This window comes from Prionailurus bengalensis, chromosome A1 (genome assembly GCF_016509475.1).
Source record: "Prionailurus bengalensis isolate Pbe53 chromosome A1, Fcat_Pben_1.1_paternal_pri, whole genome shotgun sequence".
Taxonomy (NCBI): domain Eukaryota; kingdom Metazoa; phylum Chordata; class Mammalia; order Carnivora; family Felidae; genus Prionailurus; species Prionailurus bengalensis.
In genome coordinates, this window is record NC_057343.1 from 177,787,156 (window position 1) to 177,806,650 (window position 19,495).

The following is a 19,495-nucleotide window of genomic DNA, read 5'->3' on the forward strand; positions in this document are numbered from 1 at the left end:
TGTTTTCATCGGTTTTTGCAGAGAAGGGAGATCATTTTTCCGGGTAACAAGTTTAAATGAAAAGTCATAATTCCTCGTTAGAGAAAATTTAGAAAACGTGGTGGGGGAAAGTCAAATAATACCACTATCCAGACACAGCCCCCCTGGAGATTTTGCTTCTTTCCTGTTGGTCATTCCAATGCACAGTCAGGTTTGGGGGCTGTTGGTTGTTGTTTTTAATTCCATGAGATCAGAGTGTATGCACAACTTTATATCTTGATTTTCCCACCATATTTTGACATAACACGTTCCCGTGTTATAAACTCCTTGCCGAGTGCCAGATGCTGTGCCTAGCATATCACCAGCGTGGTCTCAATAACTCCCACCCATCCTCAAATCAGGAGCTCTTCTTATTCTTGCTTTGCAGATAAGGAAACTGAGGCACAGAGACCTTAAGGGTCTTGCCCAATGTCATGGTGAGGACGAGGCTGTCTAGCTTCACATGTATACTAGTAACTGGATCCACATGTATATCATGGTTCATTCAACGTTTCTCAGAGAAAAGCTGGGTTGTTCCTGCCTGCCCCACACTCAGTCCTCGCTGTGCAAATTTCCCACGGAGACTGCGATTCCCAATTCAGTTCTAGGGTAGCAGCGAGGGAGTTGAGCGCATGTCCTAGGTGGCCAATCAGACCGCTGTATTTCCCTGGCCTCTGTGATTGGCTCAGGAAGGGACACGTGATCCAGGTGGGCCCACGCAGGGGAGGCTATGGATTGCGTCTGCGCGCTGTGGCTAGCTGCGTCGAGAGCCTGCCTGAGGGTGGCTCTGGAGGGCGGGGCGAGAAGGGGGAGAGACCTGCTCCGGCGTTTTAGATTCTGGATCCAGTTGTACCTGAAGTGGGTTCTTGGGTTCATGATACTGGACTTTTGAGTTAGCTGAGCTTTTTAATCCCTTTAAACCAGTTCGAGTTTGGTTTCTGTCACTCGCAACCAAGAGTTCTGGCGAGGTCACTCTGGCTGTTGGAAGTTAGGGTGGCTTATGTAATTTTTTATCATTATAAATACTGCTGCAATGAGTATCTTTACATACAGAGCTTATCCTTGATTAGAATTCTTTCCCTGTGATATTTTCACAAAATTAGGTGGCAAAAGGATCAAACATTTTCAGGACTCTATGGGCGTTGTGCAAGATGTTTCCTCAAGGTTGGCAATGCTTTGCATCCCTCACCTTCACTCCCCAACGGTATGTGCAGTTGTGATTTTTAAAATTGAGTACTGAAGAAACTTCCTTTTTTAACAAGCCAAAGTTGTATTTGTTTTTTAAACAGAAAAATTATGTTAATATAAAACAGATAAAAATAGACAAAACCCAAAACACACAACAGGCAAAGCACAACACACGGGACCAGTGCAAACCCTTCCCCAACCACACCCCCAAGTTTTAAAACCTTTATTACAGATTCCCAAAGATTAGATTGTGTTGGAGAAGTCACAGTATTGAATCAGAAAAATAAGAATAAGAGACATTTTTAAAAAGGTCTGTACACAGGTAGTGGGGGGATGGGATGAGAGACGTACACTTTATCACTCCTACATCAAAAACATAATGCAGAAGGGTTTAAGTGATTAGCACATATTTCTAGAACACTACCATGTATGCTAGTCCCTTGCCCACTTTTTAACGTTGCTTCTAAAAAGGATAAAAAGTGCACAGACACTTTCATAAGGCACAGACAGATTGTTGTACAAGTCATTTCATTAGGGCTTGGAAAAGACACACAGTTAAATACTGAGAAATGCCAGGAGGCCACGTGTTCCTGAGCGGGCGTCCCTCTGCCAAAACTGGGGCAGAGATGGGATCGAGCAGGGGGAGGTTATTGCCTCTCATTCTCCAAGATTTTGTGCAAGCCCATTCTCAACTGGAACTGACGGGGTTGTCTGGGGACTCGGGGATTGATTCCAGCATCCCGTCCCGCCTGAAAGGAGCAGGTAGGCCTCTCCCCACATGTCTCCCTGGCGGGACTTGAAGGTAATCATCAAGCAGTGGAACCTTTGAGGGTTCTGCCCAAGGCCATTTTGGCGGCAGCTCACTGACTGCAAGGTGCCTGGCATTTCTAATGCGGCGGAGGCTTCTGGGAGCATGCAGGAGGTTCTGGGTCAGGAGAGCAGTCGTGGGCACTCACCAGGATAAATCCCCAAAGGCAACAACAGAATGGCCAAGAAACCCCAAAGGATTCCGTCCCCAGTGTCTTATTATCCTGTTAATGCCTCTCCTCTCAGCTCTTCATTCCCAGCACCCCACACCTGGTAGGCGCTCAGCAGATGTTTGTTGAATGACTGTGTGTGTGTGTGTGTGTGTGTGTGTGAGTGTGATGTTTTACCAACCCCCTGAGCACTCATAACTTGATTTCTGATTCCTTCAGTAACCTTTAATGAGTACCTACTACGTGCTAGTATAGGCCCCAACACCAGAGGGATCAAATAAAAGTTTACACAACTGTCCATCTCCTGCTCTGGACAATCTGCTTCCTGCAGGCTTTGTCTTTAGTCCCAATTCCCAACACCGCGTCCAGAAGAGGCCATGCTGATGAGTGGGTGTTGAGCAAAGTGTTGCTGCACTTAGGGGAGCAGCTGCCCTGTGAGGCTAAATCCCAGAAGACTCCCAGTTCTGGGAATGGACTAGAAAAAGGAGGTTGTTTTGACTTGGAAATGGCCCAGCTTCTCTGATGGCTCAAAATAGGCACAAGGCCACAACGAACGAGTGTCTTCTGGTCTCCCCCTTCTTACCCCTGGAATCCCTGCTTGAGGGGGTGGTGGTGCTGAGGCCCAGGAAGGTGGCAGAACAAGGCGCTCGTTTGCTCTCCCAAGCTGCCTCACGTGTGTGCTCCTGTGTAACAAAAGGAGGCCTTCAGGTTGGACCCGGGACCTCATGGAGCTCAGCTCTGCCAGGAAAAGGTGGGCAGTGGGAAGATGAGCCTGAAAGGAGGGACACGTGTCCTTCCAGAGTATGGGTGGCAGAGCAACCACAGCCTAGAGCTGGAACTCTCCATACAGGTGCGGGTGCCCAGGCTCTCCCCAGGAACTGCCCAGAGAAGTTTCAAAAAAGATAACTCAAGGCAGTCTCAAGCTCTCGGGGGCTGGGGCCAGGCAGTGGAGAGTGTGGGAGTCAGCACCAGATACTCCTATGTTTGAGTCCCAGCCCCGCCACCTAGTGAGTTTGATCCCAAGTCACTTCATTCATAGGGCCTTGGCTCCCTTATCCATCAGGTGGGCACAACCCTGCGTCTCATCAGTCCTAAGTTGCACAGTTTTTCCACATTTCAAGTCTCTGACTAGAATGAATTGTATAGCTGTGACATCTTGCAGTGAGAATTGGCAGCCTTTTTTTCCCCCTTAGCAGTACATAAAATGGTGTATTTTATAATCAGTGGTGTTTTCGATACGCCTCAATGGGGTAACAAGACCTGCCTCACAGAATTAACGCATGAAGATGCCTCGCTAGCCCAATGCCAAGGCACATAACGATGTGAAAGAAAAAAGTGGGGTTCCCTTTCCTCTTTCTTCTGCCATGTGAGGGCCATGTGAGCAGCTAGTTCCTTTATAGCACTGAATAAAACAGTTTAGAGCATCAGGAAATGTCTGGTTTTTAGAAGATAAACACCCCCTTAATTCCTCTTGGAAACAGGGAGTCTATTTATAGCAGCTGCAGAGCAAGTTAAACAGGCCACTAGCTCTCCTTTTGTTCCAGGTAACAGGTCACCAGGAGCATGGCCTGCTCCACCTCAGGTCCAGGCCCTCGGTCACTGGTTTCCTGACGGTGGCTGTACATGACCCTGGCTGGAACCCAGGGGAGATAGTCAGGAAAGGCAAGTGGCAGGAAAGACAAGCTGCCTCCTGCTAGCTTCTGAGACCACCAGAGCTTGTGAATGGCTCAATCCAGTCAGGGGCATTGCTGCCTGGAGAACCAGTCCCGTAGGGGAGGTCATGAGTCCTCTCCCACATGGCCTGTGCCCACATCACCCATGGGGGAAATGGAAGGCTCCTGCAGGCCAAATTCAGCTGGGCACTGAGTGCTGCCTAGCCTCCCCAGCTCTTATACTGGCAAACTCTGGGGTTCCAGTAGCTCCCCCAAAACTTTCATCACAAAAGTAAAATGTGGGCATGTTTCCCAGACTCACTAGGGGGAAAATAACCAATTAGGGGTTCTTGCAGGAGTAAGAGTGGGCGTTCTGAAGTTGAGATCAGGTCAGAACACTATGACCACTTCCGGGCAGAGAAGCAGGGGGCCCAAGACCTAGAGCATCACGAAGACCACCTGGGCTCATAGGATTTGATTTGACAAGGGCCCAACTGGGGTGGGCTCTGGGTCCCCAGAGCCCCAGCAAACATGTGTCATATGAATGCAAAAACTCCCTGGATGTTCTTTCCCAGCCATCATCTGCTCAGCAGATGAACAGATTAGGAATTGTGATAAAAACGATACCCATTCTTTGCAGGGTGTCTTGGACTTTTTACACGTTATACTGGGCCTCCCAGAGGTTCTGCAGTGGGCAGGTACTGGGCTTCATCTTGGACGGATCGGTAACTGAGAATCAGAGACGCCCAGGGGCTTCCTGAAAGATACAGCACAAGACCGGGCAGAGGTTGGGCCCAGAACTGGGGACAAAAAGGGAAGAGAGGCCCCGGGCCGGCCCATCAGCCCAGAGATGGTCTGGGAGTCTGCAGAGATGGGCCTAGGCAGGGTGAGGGGGGTGGGGGACAGGGGAAATGCCTGCAAAGAGTCCTGGGAAGGGGGAAGAGTCTCGATGTCAGCATTTCAATATCTAAGCTATTAGTTAACATCTTAATGGTCAATTAACATCTTAGTAATCAGCAGCAAAAGAGAAGCTGAGAGTCAGAACTGGTTGCAAGTCTTTTCCTCCTCCCACTTCACCAGCAGGTTGCCCTGGTGATGCCAACAGCTGCTGGTGAATGCCAGGCCCGGGGAGTCACAGCAGGAAATGTGGAGAGCTGTCTGGGAGATGGACTGGCCTTTCCAATTCCAGGTGAGTCCTCTGCCTCCAGGATTCTTTCCCTCCCCCAGGCAAAGAGAACCTGCTGCTTGTCTTCTCCTTGGTGACAGCAAGGGGTGGACCACCAGGTGAAAAGCATCTAGGGACCAAGTCAAGGTGCACTGTGCTTATTATTAGGTTGTCCGGGGTGAAGGGGGTGAAGAGGGTGAAGAGGGTGAAAAGGCTTCTGGGGATGACACCACCCAGAGCTCTCAGTGGGCCATAGCACCCATCAAAACTCCCCTCCAGGACCGAGGAAGAAACTAAAAAAGCAAATTGTTCTTTTATGTTCTCCACCCACCTTCCCCCCCAAGGCCTTGCTGCTTTGGAGCTGTAAACAATGAGCTATTTTTGCCTTCCTTTAGAAAATCTGAGTGTCCCTTTTCTATACCATCCAAGGGAGTTCTGTTTAGGTGCAGGCTTCATACATTCAAAACCAGCTGACGTGACAGCCCCAGAAAGTGAACAATTTCTAGTCACGCTACCGTCTGGGCTCTGGATTGCACATTCCTTAGTGTTAAATAACCTCCTAGAGCCAGGATCCCTGGATAAATACCTACGCGTTCTCTCTCACTCATTCTCTCACACATTCCCTCTCTTCTCTGTCCACTCCCTCCCCTCACCCTCTCTCACACACACTCAGCCCAACCCCAGCAAAAAGCATTGCACAGAGAATGCTGCTTCCCAGCTGAGAGGTCACCGAGGGACAGGGTGGTCTGCTAGGCAGTTCCTGAGCTTGCTCGTGGGACGGCCTTTTTGGGGGCAAAGCACTTTTGAGCCAGAAGCAGCCCTTGCCTGGGCTCAGACCCCCAGGGCCTCATCTCCATGACTGTCACGCCTTGCCCACTATTGGAGAGTGGCAGACGGGATGGCCACTGCCCTTGGATTCCTTGGCGGCCATGGTGGTTGCCTGGCCCAGGGGCCTTCAGAAAGGTGACCTTGCTCTGGCCAAGGCCCACTGGCAGGCCAGGCTACGGCCTGTAGATCTTAATGACATCCTTGATGGGCCTCCGGCAGATGGGACAGCAGGCCCGGGCCTGCCTCTTGAGCCGCAGGCCGCAGCTGTGGCATAGGCACATATGTCCACACGTGTAGATGACTGTGTCCACTTCACCGTCAAAGCACACTGTGCATTCACCATTCTTGCTGCCTGCCGGCTCTGGTGGGGAGAACACGGGAGACACTGGGGGGCTCAGCGGGGAGCTGGGTGCCGTCACTGTAGAAAGGGAGAACAAGACAGACCTCAGTAATGTGGTTTTCAGGTGGGCTCTGCTGGGGTAACCCCAGGAAGGCAGCGCTTATATGGCCGAACTTGTGGGGAAACAATTTTGTGAGATACCAATTTGGGGTTTTTCTTCTGGGCTTTGTTCCCATTCCTTCCTTCCTTCCCCCAGGAAGCAAGTCCCATCATTAGCCTTTGGGATACCAGAGCTCGATTTCTCCTCCCTCCAGGTGAATGTACAGCTGAGACAGGAGAGGATGCAGGGAAGAGGAGGGGGAAAGGTGGCCATCCTTGCTTAGCCTCAGGAAGGCTCTGGCCCAGCTGAAGGAGCCGGGCCGGCTGCCAGCCCCTACCCCCTCTAGGGCTTATACCTCCTTACCCAGGGATGACTCAGATGCTGAGGAGGACTGGTTGACACTGAAGGCCATATCAGAATCACTATCATCCTGGGAGCCGCTGAGGGACCCTGATGGAGACGTGGTCGCAGGGCTGGACTGCAGGGTGCCTGAGACCAAAGAGACTCCATCAGGGGCAGTGTGTGTGTGGGGGGGGTGAGCCCTGTTCTGCCAGTCCCTGGCTCCTCACTCTTGCACCTTACCTTCCCCATCTGTCTAGTGGGGGGATAAGAGTTACCTCCCAGGGTTCTGCTAAGGACTAATGGAATCATACATGTGTGGTGGACATCTGTTCTTTGCCTGCCCAGCCTCCATTCCTGTCTATTTCAGAAACAGTACCAGGATTTTGTTTTGAAGCATTTACTTCACCCTCACTCACATGATTCAGGCCAGGCCAATAAGATCTCCCACCCCTGCGTCTCAATGATGATTCAGTTAAGGCTACCTAACCCAACTAAGGTCAAAGAGGCCTTCACTAAAACACTACAGGTGTTGGGAAGCAAGGCGCCCACCCATTGGGAGGTAAGCCTGGCACTGTAGAGCCTGCCTGAGAGTGAAGCCAAGAGAGGAAAGTGAGCTTTGGGATGGGATCCCGATTACATGCCTTCAACACCTACATCCGGCTGTTGCTGAATCCATCCAATACATTCCCAGACTTTTGAGGTATGTGTAACCATACATTTCCCTTCTGGTACAGGGCACATTGAGTGGGGTTTTGTCACTTGCAACTACAAGATTTCTGCCCAGTAGTGTTCGACACAAATGAGTTTTCTTCCTTGCATTCACAGCTATTGAATGCAATAGCTATTCTTCAGATAATAATGGGTTATTTTTTAGGTGAGACAGATGTTCCTTCCCTTACCCTAACTGAGGATGAATGGACAGATAATGCAGTGCTGGGGCTGCTGTCAGGTAGAAATCAGGAGGGCAAACCCCTGGCCTCCAAAAGCAGTTGTGTCCATTCTACCTTCTCTTCCTGACCACTCAGGGGCTCATCCTGGTTCCTCTAGAGGTGCTGGGGAGGAGGGCAAGAAAGACTGACTCTAGGCTTAGTTCTTGCCAAAGCCCCAGTGGGAACTTAGGCAAACTCATCGCAGGGTAAATGATGACTACGGTCATCCCTTAAACCAACAAATGATGACCACTGTTTCCTCGTTCTTCCTCTTCCTACAAACAGCAGTCATTGTTAATACAACTTATTAATCATGCTGTAGGTGGCAGGCACCTGCTGAAAGCATTATATGCACCTCATCATTTCATCCTCATGACAATGCCAGCATGCAGGTAACTACTCCCTCCCTACACAGAAGGAAATCGAGGCTCAGAGAGGGTCTGTGATTTGCCCAACATCTTCATGGCTGACCAACTATGTGCCTGGGAGAGTCAATCTCTTTGTGCTTCAGTTTTCTTATCTGGAGATGGGATAATGATATTGGTTTCATAGAAGCATCAGGAGTGTAAAACTGAACGAGAAAGCACAAAATGTTCACCGTTTCTGTTACCCTTTGGACCTACTTCTTGAATCATGAAAACGGAGCTGTGCTCTCTGGGAACCTTCCCTGGCCACCACCCCTGTTTCACCAAGTGGGAGAAAAGCCCCTCAGCGGTGGCATACATCACACAGTGCAGCTCTCCATTCAGCTGTGTCTCTAAGCTCCTCCTATGCATGGCCTGCGTCCTGTCCTCTGCCATGCCCCATCCTGGAGCCCAGGGCCTGGCCCACAGCTGGTGGGTGCTCGGTGTCCATTTGTGGCATGAATGAAGGCAAGAATCATTTAAAAGTAAGATGGCTCAAGCCTCCCTTCCATTTTCTGTGGGCAGTGTTATTCTTATAGCCCCTTTTAAGTATAGTTGTATTCACTTTTTCTCCTACACTTAATATGCATTACGTAGGTAAAAGACAAGTAAGTGATATAATAGAATAACAGAAAGAAAAATTGTACCGGTCATTTACCGACTGCATAAAGCCTTCCAGGCCCTGACCCCAGCGGGAACTTAGGTCGGTGGGGGCAGAGTGGGGACTGGGGCGCGGGGGGGGGGGAGGGGGAGAGGGCAGCCACATGGACATCCCTGGCGCACTGTCAGAACCGCATTTCGGGGCCGCCCTACTGAATCAAGAGACTAGGTGGAGGCAGGAGGGCGCTAATGCACGCTCCAGTCTGGGCCCCTGCGGTGGCTAGAGCTGCCCAGCGGTACCCTCGGGCTCCCGGGGAAACCCCGCGCACGCGCGGTCGGTCGGGAAACTCACCGAGGAGGCGCAGCTGGCCCGCGGCGCCGCCGCGCACGGCGAAGAAGGCCCAGAGCGCCTGCGTGGTGTCGACGCACAGCAGGCGGCCGCGCGGGCGCCCGTTGACGCCCAGGAGCACGTCGCCGCCGGGCCGCAGCGTGAAGCTGAGCGCGTCGCCGCCGTTCGGTACGGGCCCGGCGCGCGCCACGACCCAGTACTCCTTTCGGTCGAGCAGCGCGTCGGGGTCGGCCGGCAGCTCGGCGGGCCGGAGCCCGCCCGGGTCGCACGACGTGATGCCGAAGGCTACCGCGCCGGGCGCCGCCAGCCCCGGGCGGCCCACCTCCACGAAGAGGCTCTCGCCGGGTCGCAGCGGGCGCTCGGAGAAGACGAGCGTGCGGCCGCCGTCGGGCCGCGGGGCGCAGGCCACTTTGCGGTCGGCGGACAGGCTCACGTCGGGTCCGCGCGTCGCGTGGAAGCGCAGGTCAGCCTCGAGCAGCGCCGGCGACGACGCGGGCCGCGGGCGCTCGCGGGGCCCGCACGGGATGGCGGCGGCCGAGGCGTCGGCGGGCGGCGGTCCCGGGGCGCGGCCCAGCGCCAGGTGGCCCAGCTTGGCCACCACTTGGTTGTTCTCGAGCTCGTTGTTGTCGAAGTTGGCGGCGTCGTGGCTGCTGGGCGGCAGGCAGGCGCTGAAGCGGGCCTGGCTGAGGCGCGCGGGCGTCAGCGTGTCGGCGAACGCGCTCTCTGCGCCGGGGCGGAAGGGGGGCGGTGAGAGTGCGGGCCGTCAGCGGGGAGTCCCCCCCCCCCCCCGCCGCCCACAGGCCTCGGTCCCCTCCCCCCCCCCCCCGGCCCCCGCACGGCCCCTCACTTTTCTAGTTCACGTGTGTACTGACTTAAGAACCACAGGTGCACGGAATCTGATTAAGCATAACCCTTTTGACTTTGGGATGGGCAGATACAGCCCTTCCTCCGTTTTTCCCTTCTTCGCTCTTTTTTATTCCTCCCTCCTTCCTTGCCGCATTCCAGAGGTTTTCACGTTTTGGAAAATCTGAAACCCCTGTGTTGTCGGCCTCCCCAACTAGAACATAAGCTCCAAGAAAAAGTGAATGCTTTTGCTCTTTATTTGTGGCCTTTTGTGACAGGTGCTACTTTAAGCTCCTTTCACGTGTTATCTCAGTCCTCACACAGCCTGTGAGGTATGTTCCGTTATTACCAGCCATCTAGCAAAGAAGGGAGGTGAGGCACAGAGGGGTTAAGGAATGTGACCAAGGGTCACGCAGCAACTGTGGCAAAGCCACAACAAGAACCCTGGCTCCTCAGCATATGCTGACTCTGAAGGAAGGCAGCACGGAGCCCAATGCCTAGGTGGTGCACAAACATGGAATGTGTAAGAGATGGCCTCATTTTATAGGACAGAAAACTTAAGAGTTTTAAGTCAAAGTCCTGAAAATATTTTTGAATAATTTTTAGTGATAGGGAAAAATGTTCGCCATACTACATATTATATAGTTAAGTAAAAGGAACAAAAGTAGTGTTTCGTTTAGGTAATACAGGTCTTTATACTTTGGTAAATTACTTGTTGATTGTCTCCCCAACTAGAATGGGAGCCCTTGCCTGTCTGTTCACCAACACAGTTGTCAGGGCTTAGCAGATTGCTGGGCAAAGAACCTTCACTGTTTATTGGATGAATCAATGAATGAATGAGGTCTCTGAAAGACACGGATGACCACTCTGAATAACAAATCAGGAGAAGAAAGAAACAGTCATTAAAGTATTGTGAAGTTCTTGTTTTAGTGATGAAAATATTCTCATTAACCATGATAGGTAAAGCAAGAAAGAGTGTTTTTCAAACTTCTCTAACCAGCCCCCTCTGGCTAAGATTTGTTAAATGTTACCATTCTGTAGTTTATATCATGGAAAAAAGGATTTCTTTCTCTTTAGTTTTCCAAACATAAAATTAAGTCATAATAATGAAGATGATTTTTCAAAAAGCATGCCATAGTCCCTAGTGAGAATCTGTTATGTTACTCCCTACCCCACCTGTAAAAATCTACAGGTTTTATAAACTAGCCATCCAAGTTCAGACCATGGTTCATAGACCTGTTTGTGTAGCCTACTGGTGTGTTAACTAATACTTCTACGATAAATATGTATACCACAAAGTTTTATCACCAGAAAACCTGTATTTTAAAAAACTGTTTTCAATTATTAATGTGGCAAAACACCCATTATATAGCATTAAGTGAACAAAAGAAGATCTAAAAGTGAATATATTATTTGATTCTAACTGTGTGGGAAATGTATGTATAGGGTGCATAGAAAAAGTACAGAAAGGATATACATAACAATCTGATGCTGGTTATCTCTGGATGGAAATTTGCTTTTTATAAAGTTTGTAGATTTTTCATTTTTCTCTAATGAACATGTATTGGTTTCGTAATCAGTAAAACAAAGGCATATGTGAAAATCTAAAGTATTTTTTTTGAAAAGGTATTTTAGATAGTGGATGTTTCTGGTGTAGACGTCAACTTCTGGCAGAGCCTCTGGGTGTGGGATGTGATACGCTTTCCCAGGACTCTGCCCCACCCATCCTGCTAGGCTAAGCCTAAAGGCATTGGCTGTGGCAGGCCCTGGGCCTGTGTCCTTGCCAATGTTTGCTTCGTCCTCCACTCCAGTGCTCCTCCTCCTTGCCCCTGACAGCTCCACATAGGAGCCCATCCTTCAGTGCAGTAGTCTGATTAAGAGCATGGCCTGTGGAGATGGTTCAAGTCCTGGCTTCAGCCTTTCCTGGCTATGTGACTTGAGGTAAGTCACTTAACCTCTCAGAGCCTCAGCTTCTTCAGCTTAAAATGGATTAATCCTGGTCTCTGTTGTTACAGAGATTAAAGCAGATGCTTTTATAAGGAGTGTAGCACAGGGGCGCCTGGGTGGCTCAGTCGGCTAAGCAGCCGACTTGGGCTCAGGTCATGATCTCACAGTTTGTGGGTTCGAGCCCTGGGTTGGGCTCTGTGCTGCCAGCTCAGAGCCTGGAGCCTGCTTTGGACTCTGTGTTTCCTTCTCTCTCTGCCTCTCTCCTGCTTGTACCCTCAGTCTGTGTCTCAAAAAAATGAATAAACATTAAAAGAATTTTTTTTAAATAAAGGGTGTAGCACAGAACATGGCACAAAAGTAAGTGCTCAAAACATGTTAATTATTATCATTATTTCTTCAACATTTTTTGATCAAAATGTATAGAGTACTTGCCACGTGCCAGATGCTGTGCTGGGCACTGAGTGAAGAGCAGTGAAGAAGCAGGCATGGCTCCTGTGCTGGTGGAGCTGCTAGTCCAGTGGGAGAGACAGACTTTAGGCACGAAACCGTGTAAGTACAAACTGTGATGAGTGCTACTAAGAGCCACTGTCCTCCATGGCTCTGTAAAATGGGCATGTTTCAGTGGGGGAAACGCAGACTCTGAGATGCAGAGTGAGCTACCCCACGTCATGCAACCAGGGAGTGACAGAACTGGGGTTCTTTGAGACTGTGTACAAGGGAGACTTGATCAGAAGTGAGGCCTGAGAAAGGGTCAGAACAGGCCTCCCTGACGGTGATGATGGAGTGAAGGCCTGAAGGCCAAGGAAGTGGTGCCTAGGAAGTGGGGTGTAGCCATTGCAGACAGAAGGAATAGATTGTGTGAAGGAACAGCATCTCTGAGGTGAAAGCTTAGTCTCCGAGGCTGGGGTGACAACATACGTGACAGCATTCAGCCTGGTACCTGGCACACAGCAGCCCTTCGGAAAAGGTTGGGTCTCCTCACTGTATGCAAGGAGCTTTGTCCCCACCAGGCGTCTCTGAGTGAGACAGTCCCAAGATAGCACAGTGCTGGCCTAGGCCTGACACTTGACAATCCATCTCTCAAGAGATTCTCTGTGGAGAACCAGCTGGTGACAGGCAGAAATGCCACAGTATCTAAAGGCCACCAAGGGAGCTTATCAAGATTTCTAACCTGTGACCCGCTCTCTGGGCCTGATGAAAATATACACAGCCATTTTTTTGAGACACAATCTACCAGATGCAACTCCATGCATTATCCTCATCAATCCTCCCCATTATCCCACACAGCTCTCTAAGACGGGCACTTTTCACAGTGGGAGGCTCTGAGAGGTGGAGTGAATTAGTCAAGGTCACACAGCCAGGGGTGATCCCAATAATGAGATTCCATCTCAGGCTACGTGACTCCAAACCAGACCCCATGACCACTAGCAGTACTGCTTCCAAAGTTCAGCTGTCCTTGTTTAGCTCTTTGAGCTGCCAGCATGTGGACTCAGCCTCAGGACAAGTGGCTCTTGGAGTTGCAGTCCCCAGGGGGCCTAATGTGACCCCCGAGGGGAAGAGTCCAACCGTTCTGTCCCTTCCCCAAACATCTACGGAGCAGCAGTCCCAGGCCAGGCACAGGGACACTGGGGTGACTCGGATTGGCTCCCCAACCTCCCACTCTCCCTGGACCTGGGAGAAAGCTGGGTTCTTGCCTTTCTTTTCTTTCCCTAGCTCTCTCGGCTCAAATATGTCTGGGGCTGGACGTAAAGCAGACTTTATGTCCCAAGAGAAACCCCATCTTTGTGTGAAGACGAAAATGAAGGAAGGCTAGAAGAGTTAGAGACAGAAGGAACCATCCATCAGTCACTTCATTGTCTCCAAAGGACTGATTCAGGACATGCACTAGAGGCAGAAGAGCCAGGACATGCTGACAGAATGGATGCAGGGCAAGGAAAAGAGGAATCAAGGATGACTCATGAGGTTTTGGACCAATCAACCGGGTGGGTGGTGCCCTGCACTGACAGTGGGGATGGCTGCCTGAATGTGTTCAGTGTGGGATGCCTTTTGGATGCCAGGAGATGTGAGTAGGTAGAAGGAAGTCCGGACTTCAGGGGAGGCGTCAGGGCTGGGAATATGGACCTGGGCACCAGCAGCCTGAAGACGGGATTCAAGGCCCCAGTGATGGGCTCGGATCATTGGAGAAAGAGGGTAGGTGGAGAAATGGTCTTGCTTTAGGATGGTTTGTTAAACTCCACAGACGTTTTGTACACTTTTCTACATGCATGTTGTATTACGTGATAGAGAAGAAAGCTGATGATAGAACCCTGGGGCTCTCAGCATATGGAGACAAGCAAGGAAGGAGCCAGAAAGGAAGCCAAGGCGGAGCAGCCAGGGAGGCAGGAGTAAAAGCGGGGGCTTGTGAAGCCAGGAGGCACAAGCAGGTGAGAGAGGCTGGGAGAGATCACCTGTGCTGAAAGTGAAAGGCCGGGAAAGAGGACGGGGCTGAGCTGTGGATCTGGCAGCGTGGAGCCGTCAGAGAGCTTGCAGGCTCAAGTGTGGTGAAATGGTGAGGACAGCTTGGCAGCAGCCAGATTTCAGTGCATGAGGGAGGAACTGGATAAAATCGTTGTGAGGTGGTACCTGAGCGCCAGCCACCCCACTTGCCACTGTTACAGTTGGGAGCAACCTTCTTCAAAGTGTCTGGTGGTGAACTTAACCCAGAAGATGACATTGAAGGACTAAAATGCTGACAGAGATACTGGTCATCAAGATGGAGTCCTGCCAGATTGGGCGATTGCTGACTGCATTGGTAACTGGTAGAGACCAAATTTTGAACCTCTTTAGCATCGATTTTTTTCCTGTACATATTAGAGCCTGCGGAACCTAAGTTGGTTTTGGTTCAACTTCAAGAGAAAGCCTTGTTTGCAGTGCCTAAAAATTACAAGCTGGTAGCTGTACCATCGTCTGAATTGTATGACAGTGCATCAGGCTATCGACCCATCATTTCTTGTCTCCTTCAGCTTCTGATGGGGTTCAGTTTTATACACAGCTGAATTCTGTGCAGTGGAGAAGTGAGCACACAGCCATACACAGCGTAGAATAAACATGGTAGAAAAGTCTTTCTGAGGTTTATCCCTTTCATACTTCCTAAATTGCTACCCACTTTCTATTGTTTGAATAGTAAAGTTAATGTGGAAAACTATATTATATCTGACCATATATATATATACATATATGTAAATGGTGTAAACAAATGTATAATTTACTACTGGTTCTACTCCTACTTTGTACATTAAAGAAAGTGGACCTCTATTTGCATTTTAAATTTCACACTAAACTTTTAAAATTAAATACAGATCACTGGGATGAGCTGAAGAGGGAAGTGGAGAGGGTGGCATATAGATATTTTTAAGAAAATTTTGCTCTGATGAGCAGAGAAATGAGAAAGTAGCTGGTGGAAGAGAGTGTCAAGGGCGTTTTTTTGTTTTGTTTTGTTTTTAATGGAAACTACTGGACCTCTTTTGTGTGCTCATGGGAATAATCCTGTGGCGAGAGAGAAGGTGAGGCTGGAGAAAGGGACAAATGATAGGAGCAATGTCCCCAAACAGGCAGGAGGATATAGGAGCAGAGCTCTTTCAGTCTTGGCCACAGGAGGGCAGGCAGCAAGGCAGGGGTGTTGGGGTTTAACAAAAAAGGGTGTGAATGCCAGGTGTGTGGGCCACTGAACTCATGCTTTTCCAAGCAAAGAAGACTGAACCAGGAGAGACAGACCTGTTGGACCCTGGCCAGTCCTGGATGCGACCTCAGTTTCCATGTGCAATGTAAGGACCCTCACCCCTGTCTCATAGGCCTGTGGGGAAAGTTAATGGTAGATCTGTGGTATAACAGTGTGCTTGGCACTGTGCCTGGCACAGAGTAGACTTTCAGGAGTCCCTAATAGGATATGCCAGTGGCCACAGACTGAAGATCTCACCCCAGACTCGGAAAGGACAATCCTTCAGGCCACCTTGCCAGGCAAATGCCTTACTACTGGGGCAGGGAGGTGGGTGCTGGCCTGGACTGTTTGGAAAGAAAATATTAACTGTAAAAGCCAATTACTTCGTGCTGTTCCCCAGTGAGGCTCTGGATGTAGCCACCTGCAGCCAGTCCCCCCTGCATGATGTGGGGTGCTCACAGGTCCCGTGCTGAGGCAACTCCCAGGGTCTTGAGCCCGACCCCCTTGCCTATCATGACCACGTATCAGCTGGGTGACCTTAGGCAAGTCCCTGCCTCTCTCTAGGCCTCAGTTTCCTCACTTGAAGCATGGGGTGGTACAGTTGATCTCTAGGCCCTGCATCTGGATCCATAAATGCAAGTCCTTGTCAAACACTTTGTTCATAACACTAATAAACCATAAACACCAACTCTAGTACCACCAACTGTTAGGTGACATTGGCCAAATTATCCATCCATGCTGATCTGCAAATGGGGGGTGATGCTACTTCCTGCCTCATAGTGTTCTTATGAGGACTGGAAGATAACACCCAGATAAAGCTGGCAGACGGGGCTCAAGGCTTTCAAGGGTAAATTACTCCCCTACAAGGCCTATACAGAGCTGTTGTTTCTGGTTCCAGCACCCAGCTTTTCTTCTGAGGGAACTGCCTCACACCCACCTCCCACTTCCACAGATTACCTTGAGAAGGAGGCCTTAACTTGACCACTCTGTCCCATGCTTCTGGCCATGGAGAGCAAGGAGTCTAAACCTTGAACTTTAGCTAGACCTTGTGGGAGAGCAGCTCTCCTGCTGGATTTATTAATATGATGGGACATGGTACTGAAGCTGCTGGTGTCCTGCCCACCCCCACCCCCCCTCCGGTCCCCAAAGGAGAGCTCAGCTGAGAATGATGCTAACAAAGATGATAGGAGGGTAAGAAATAAAGGCAGGTCAGTATCTCAGGTGCTGTTCATTGGGTTCCTGCATCAAGCCAGGCTTACAGGCAGGTGTTCCCCTGCATTTTCAGTCATGAGACATCTTGTTTTCCTTAAGCAAGATTGAACCGGTTTTGGCCACTTACAACTAAGATTTCTGACAACACAGCCTTCAATGCCATGGCTTTAGACTGGTGTTGCTTATTTGGTCTGCCACAGCCTTCCACCACTGGGCAGAGGAAGGACAAAGGGACTGTGACAGTGACCACTACTGAAGTGTCTAAAAGAGGGACAGAGCTGCCTCAGGACAGCATGGGGCCCAATTCCAGAGCTCCAGGAAAGAGCTTCTCAGAGGAGCCAGGGGAGGGAGGGGGAAACCTGGCCAAACCTTCCTCTCGTGGGTCTAAGAACTACTAAATTCAACAGAAAGTCACTTGCCTGGGCTCAGCCCCTTCTCTTTGGCTTGGAGGAGTAGAGAAATCACAGGTTCTCAGGATGGGACTGCTGCAGATCTAGCAAGGCCATCCTGGTCTGTCCCCCGGGGAATTTTGGTAAACCCTAGGGCCACAATACAGCCCTGTGGGAGAAGGCACTGCAGTGTAGTTTGCTTGGGGGTGGGGAGGGATGGGGGTAACTGGTGGCACCTAGTCCATCAGTGTGGAAGCTGCTAGGGAACAAGGGACCAGACAGGTACACAGTAGCACAGATAAATCTGAAAATGGGGCAAGTGGAAAAAAAAGAGTAAGATTCTTAGTACAGTCCCATCCATATATACATATGAAACTACGTGTTTTTTAAAGATACATCCAAGGGCTTATACTGAACACCAGAGTGGTGCCTATCTGGGCAGGGGATGGGGTGAACGGGAGTATAGAATGGCAGCTGGGCATGAAGCAGAAAAGAAACAAGAGAAGGGGCTTTCGTGGTCCAGTGATGACACCATGCCTTGAACTGGCACGTCTGAAGAACTCAGCTTGGCACCCAGCCGGGAAGAGGGATAGGCACCAGTGCAAAGGGGACTCTTGTGATCACAACCAGAGCCTTAAGAAATCTAGATGCCTGGGGGCCGCTCCCACAGGTTCTGATTCAACTGGTCTGGTGCACGCTGATAGGTGGGGTTTTCAGAGTGCCCCTGGTGATCACCATGTGCAGCCACAGCTGAGAACCCCTGAACCAAAGAGATGGATGCACCTGGGTTCTAATCCTGGCTCTGCCACTCACAAGCTTGGTTGTTTTAGGCAAGTCACTTCCCTTCTCTGAGTCCTGAATTCTTTATCTAAAAGGACTAAATCACCCTGTCTTGAGGAAAGAGAATGTCAAGAGAGTAGGCACACCAGGGTCTGGTCACATAGATGTAGCTTTTCTCTGCTGCAGTTGGACCCTCCCCCCCGCCCCCCCATCCTTGCAGGAAGAAGCTGGGCTAGGAACATAATTCCATCAAGTAAGAGAACTATGTGAAGCCTATGAAGGTTTTTATTTCTCCGACTTCACTTTAGGTCAAGTTCCAGGGCAAATAAAGGGTCCCCCTACCTCACAAGACCGGGAGGATGCTTCTCAGATGAGGGCTGCCAGATAAAATACAGGATGCCCAGGGACATTCAAATTTCAGAAAAACATTCTTTTTTAAGTATGTCCCAAATATTGCACAGGACATACTTGCACTAAAAAATTATTGTTCTGAAATTCAAATGTAATGAGGTGTCCTGTATTTTTATTTGCTCAATTTGACAACCTTACTCAATGACCCTTTCATTTGTTCGTTTTCAATCTTGTGAGGGACGGGGGAGGGGATCTCTATTCTGGAGTTTTACAGCTGACAGTCTCTAAAGGAACTATGTCACCTCCTTATTCCTTGTGAGGAAAAGGAAATCAGAGAGTTCTGGATTACACAAACACTGGCTCCCTTGTGTTTATCTACTTGTTATCTTAGATACCACCATTAGAAAGCCCAGTTCGCCCAAGAATTGGGAGAGGGAGACCCCATTTATGGTGGAATTTCTGTGGTTCTCATGTTGCCTTTCCTCATGCTGGCAACAGTAGGGTACCTGTTGCCTGAGCTCAAGCCATAAAAAATCATGAAAGCTTAGCTTATTTTCATTATAGCTTTTTTTTTTTCTGATCATGAGTCATTGGTAACTTTGGTGGGGGGGTGGGGAATCACCCATAATCCCTTTACCCAGATGTACCCAATGTCAATGTGCTCTTCCCCTGGGAAGGAAACATTCAGCCTTGATCACATGCCAGAAACTTCCCCATTATCTCCTATAACCTTCCGAAAGAAAAAGAACTTTATTTCCCTTTCTGATTGTAAAAGCACCATAAGCTCTTCACACACGTATATATGTATTTTTAAAGGTAACTCATAGAGGTATAAAGACATGAAATCCACCTGGACTCCTATCACTCAGAGATGGAATTCCTTTGAATCTCATTTGTGAACCTGGTCCCGGGGCACCTGTACTACAGGTGCTTCCTATCAACCAGCACATCTCAGGCCCTACCTGAAGATAAGGAAACTGACTCACGTCTGCCACGTTATACTAGTGTTCCAGGGGGGCTCTCTCCTTTTCCTCCATGGGGCTTGAGGCATTGGAGGGGCTCAATAAAAGTTTGCTAGGCAAATGGGGGAAGAGTCCGTGACTCCTCACAGGTTTATTCAGATTCACTAAGTCACCAAAGGCTGCTTCCAGTTTGTATTTTCAAAAAACCCCAAGCCATTTGCATTGGTTATGGGGTGGCTGCGATTTCTTGGCTGTTACCTCAACACATGGGCTATGTGAGGGAGCAGGTGAATGAGGAGTGATTGTTTCTCTGCTCTGTAGGAATAAAAAAACTCCAAAAAAGAATGACACATCTAGGAGGCTTTAGAAATCTACGTCTCCTGGAGGTGAAATGCAGAACCTTCCATGGAAAAGAGTGGGGG

General features: G+C 49.8%; 1 protein-coding gene across 1 annotated transcript in view; it reads right to left on the reverse strand.

Moving 5' to 3' along the window:
- Nucleotides 1–1,392: 1,392 nt before the first annotated feature.
- NEURL1B (neuralized E3 ubiquitin protein ligase 1B) overlaps nt 1,393–19,495 on the reverse strand; it is a 38,638-nt gene continuing 20,535 nt past the window's right edge. The window contains exons 3-5 of the mRNA XM_043595954.1: nt 8,896–9,615; nt 6,632–6,757; nt 1,393–6,246 (exon numbers count right to left, since the gene is read on the reverse strand). Coding sequence (XP_043451889.1) covers nt 6,002–6,246; nt 6,632–6,757; nt 8,896–9,615 — 1,091 coding nt within the window. The 3' untranslated portion in view covers nt 1,393–6,001. The remainder of the gene's footprint in view (nt 6,247–6,631; nt 6,758–8,895; nt 9,616–19,495) is intronic.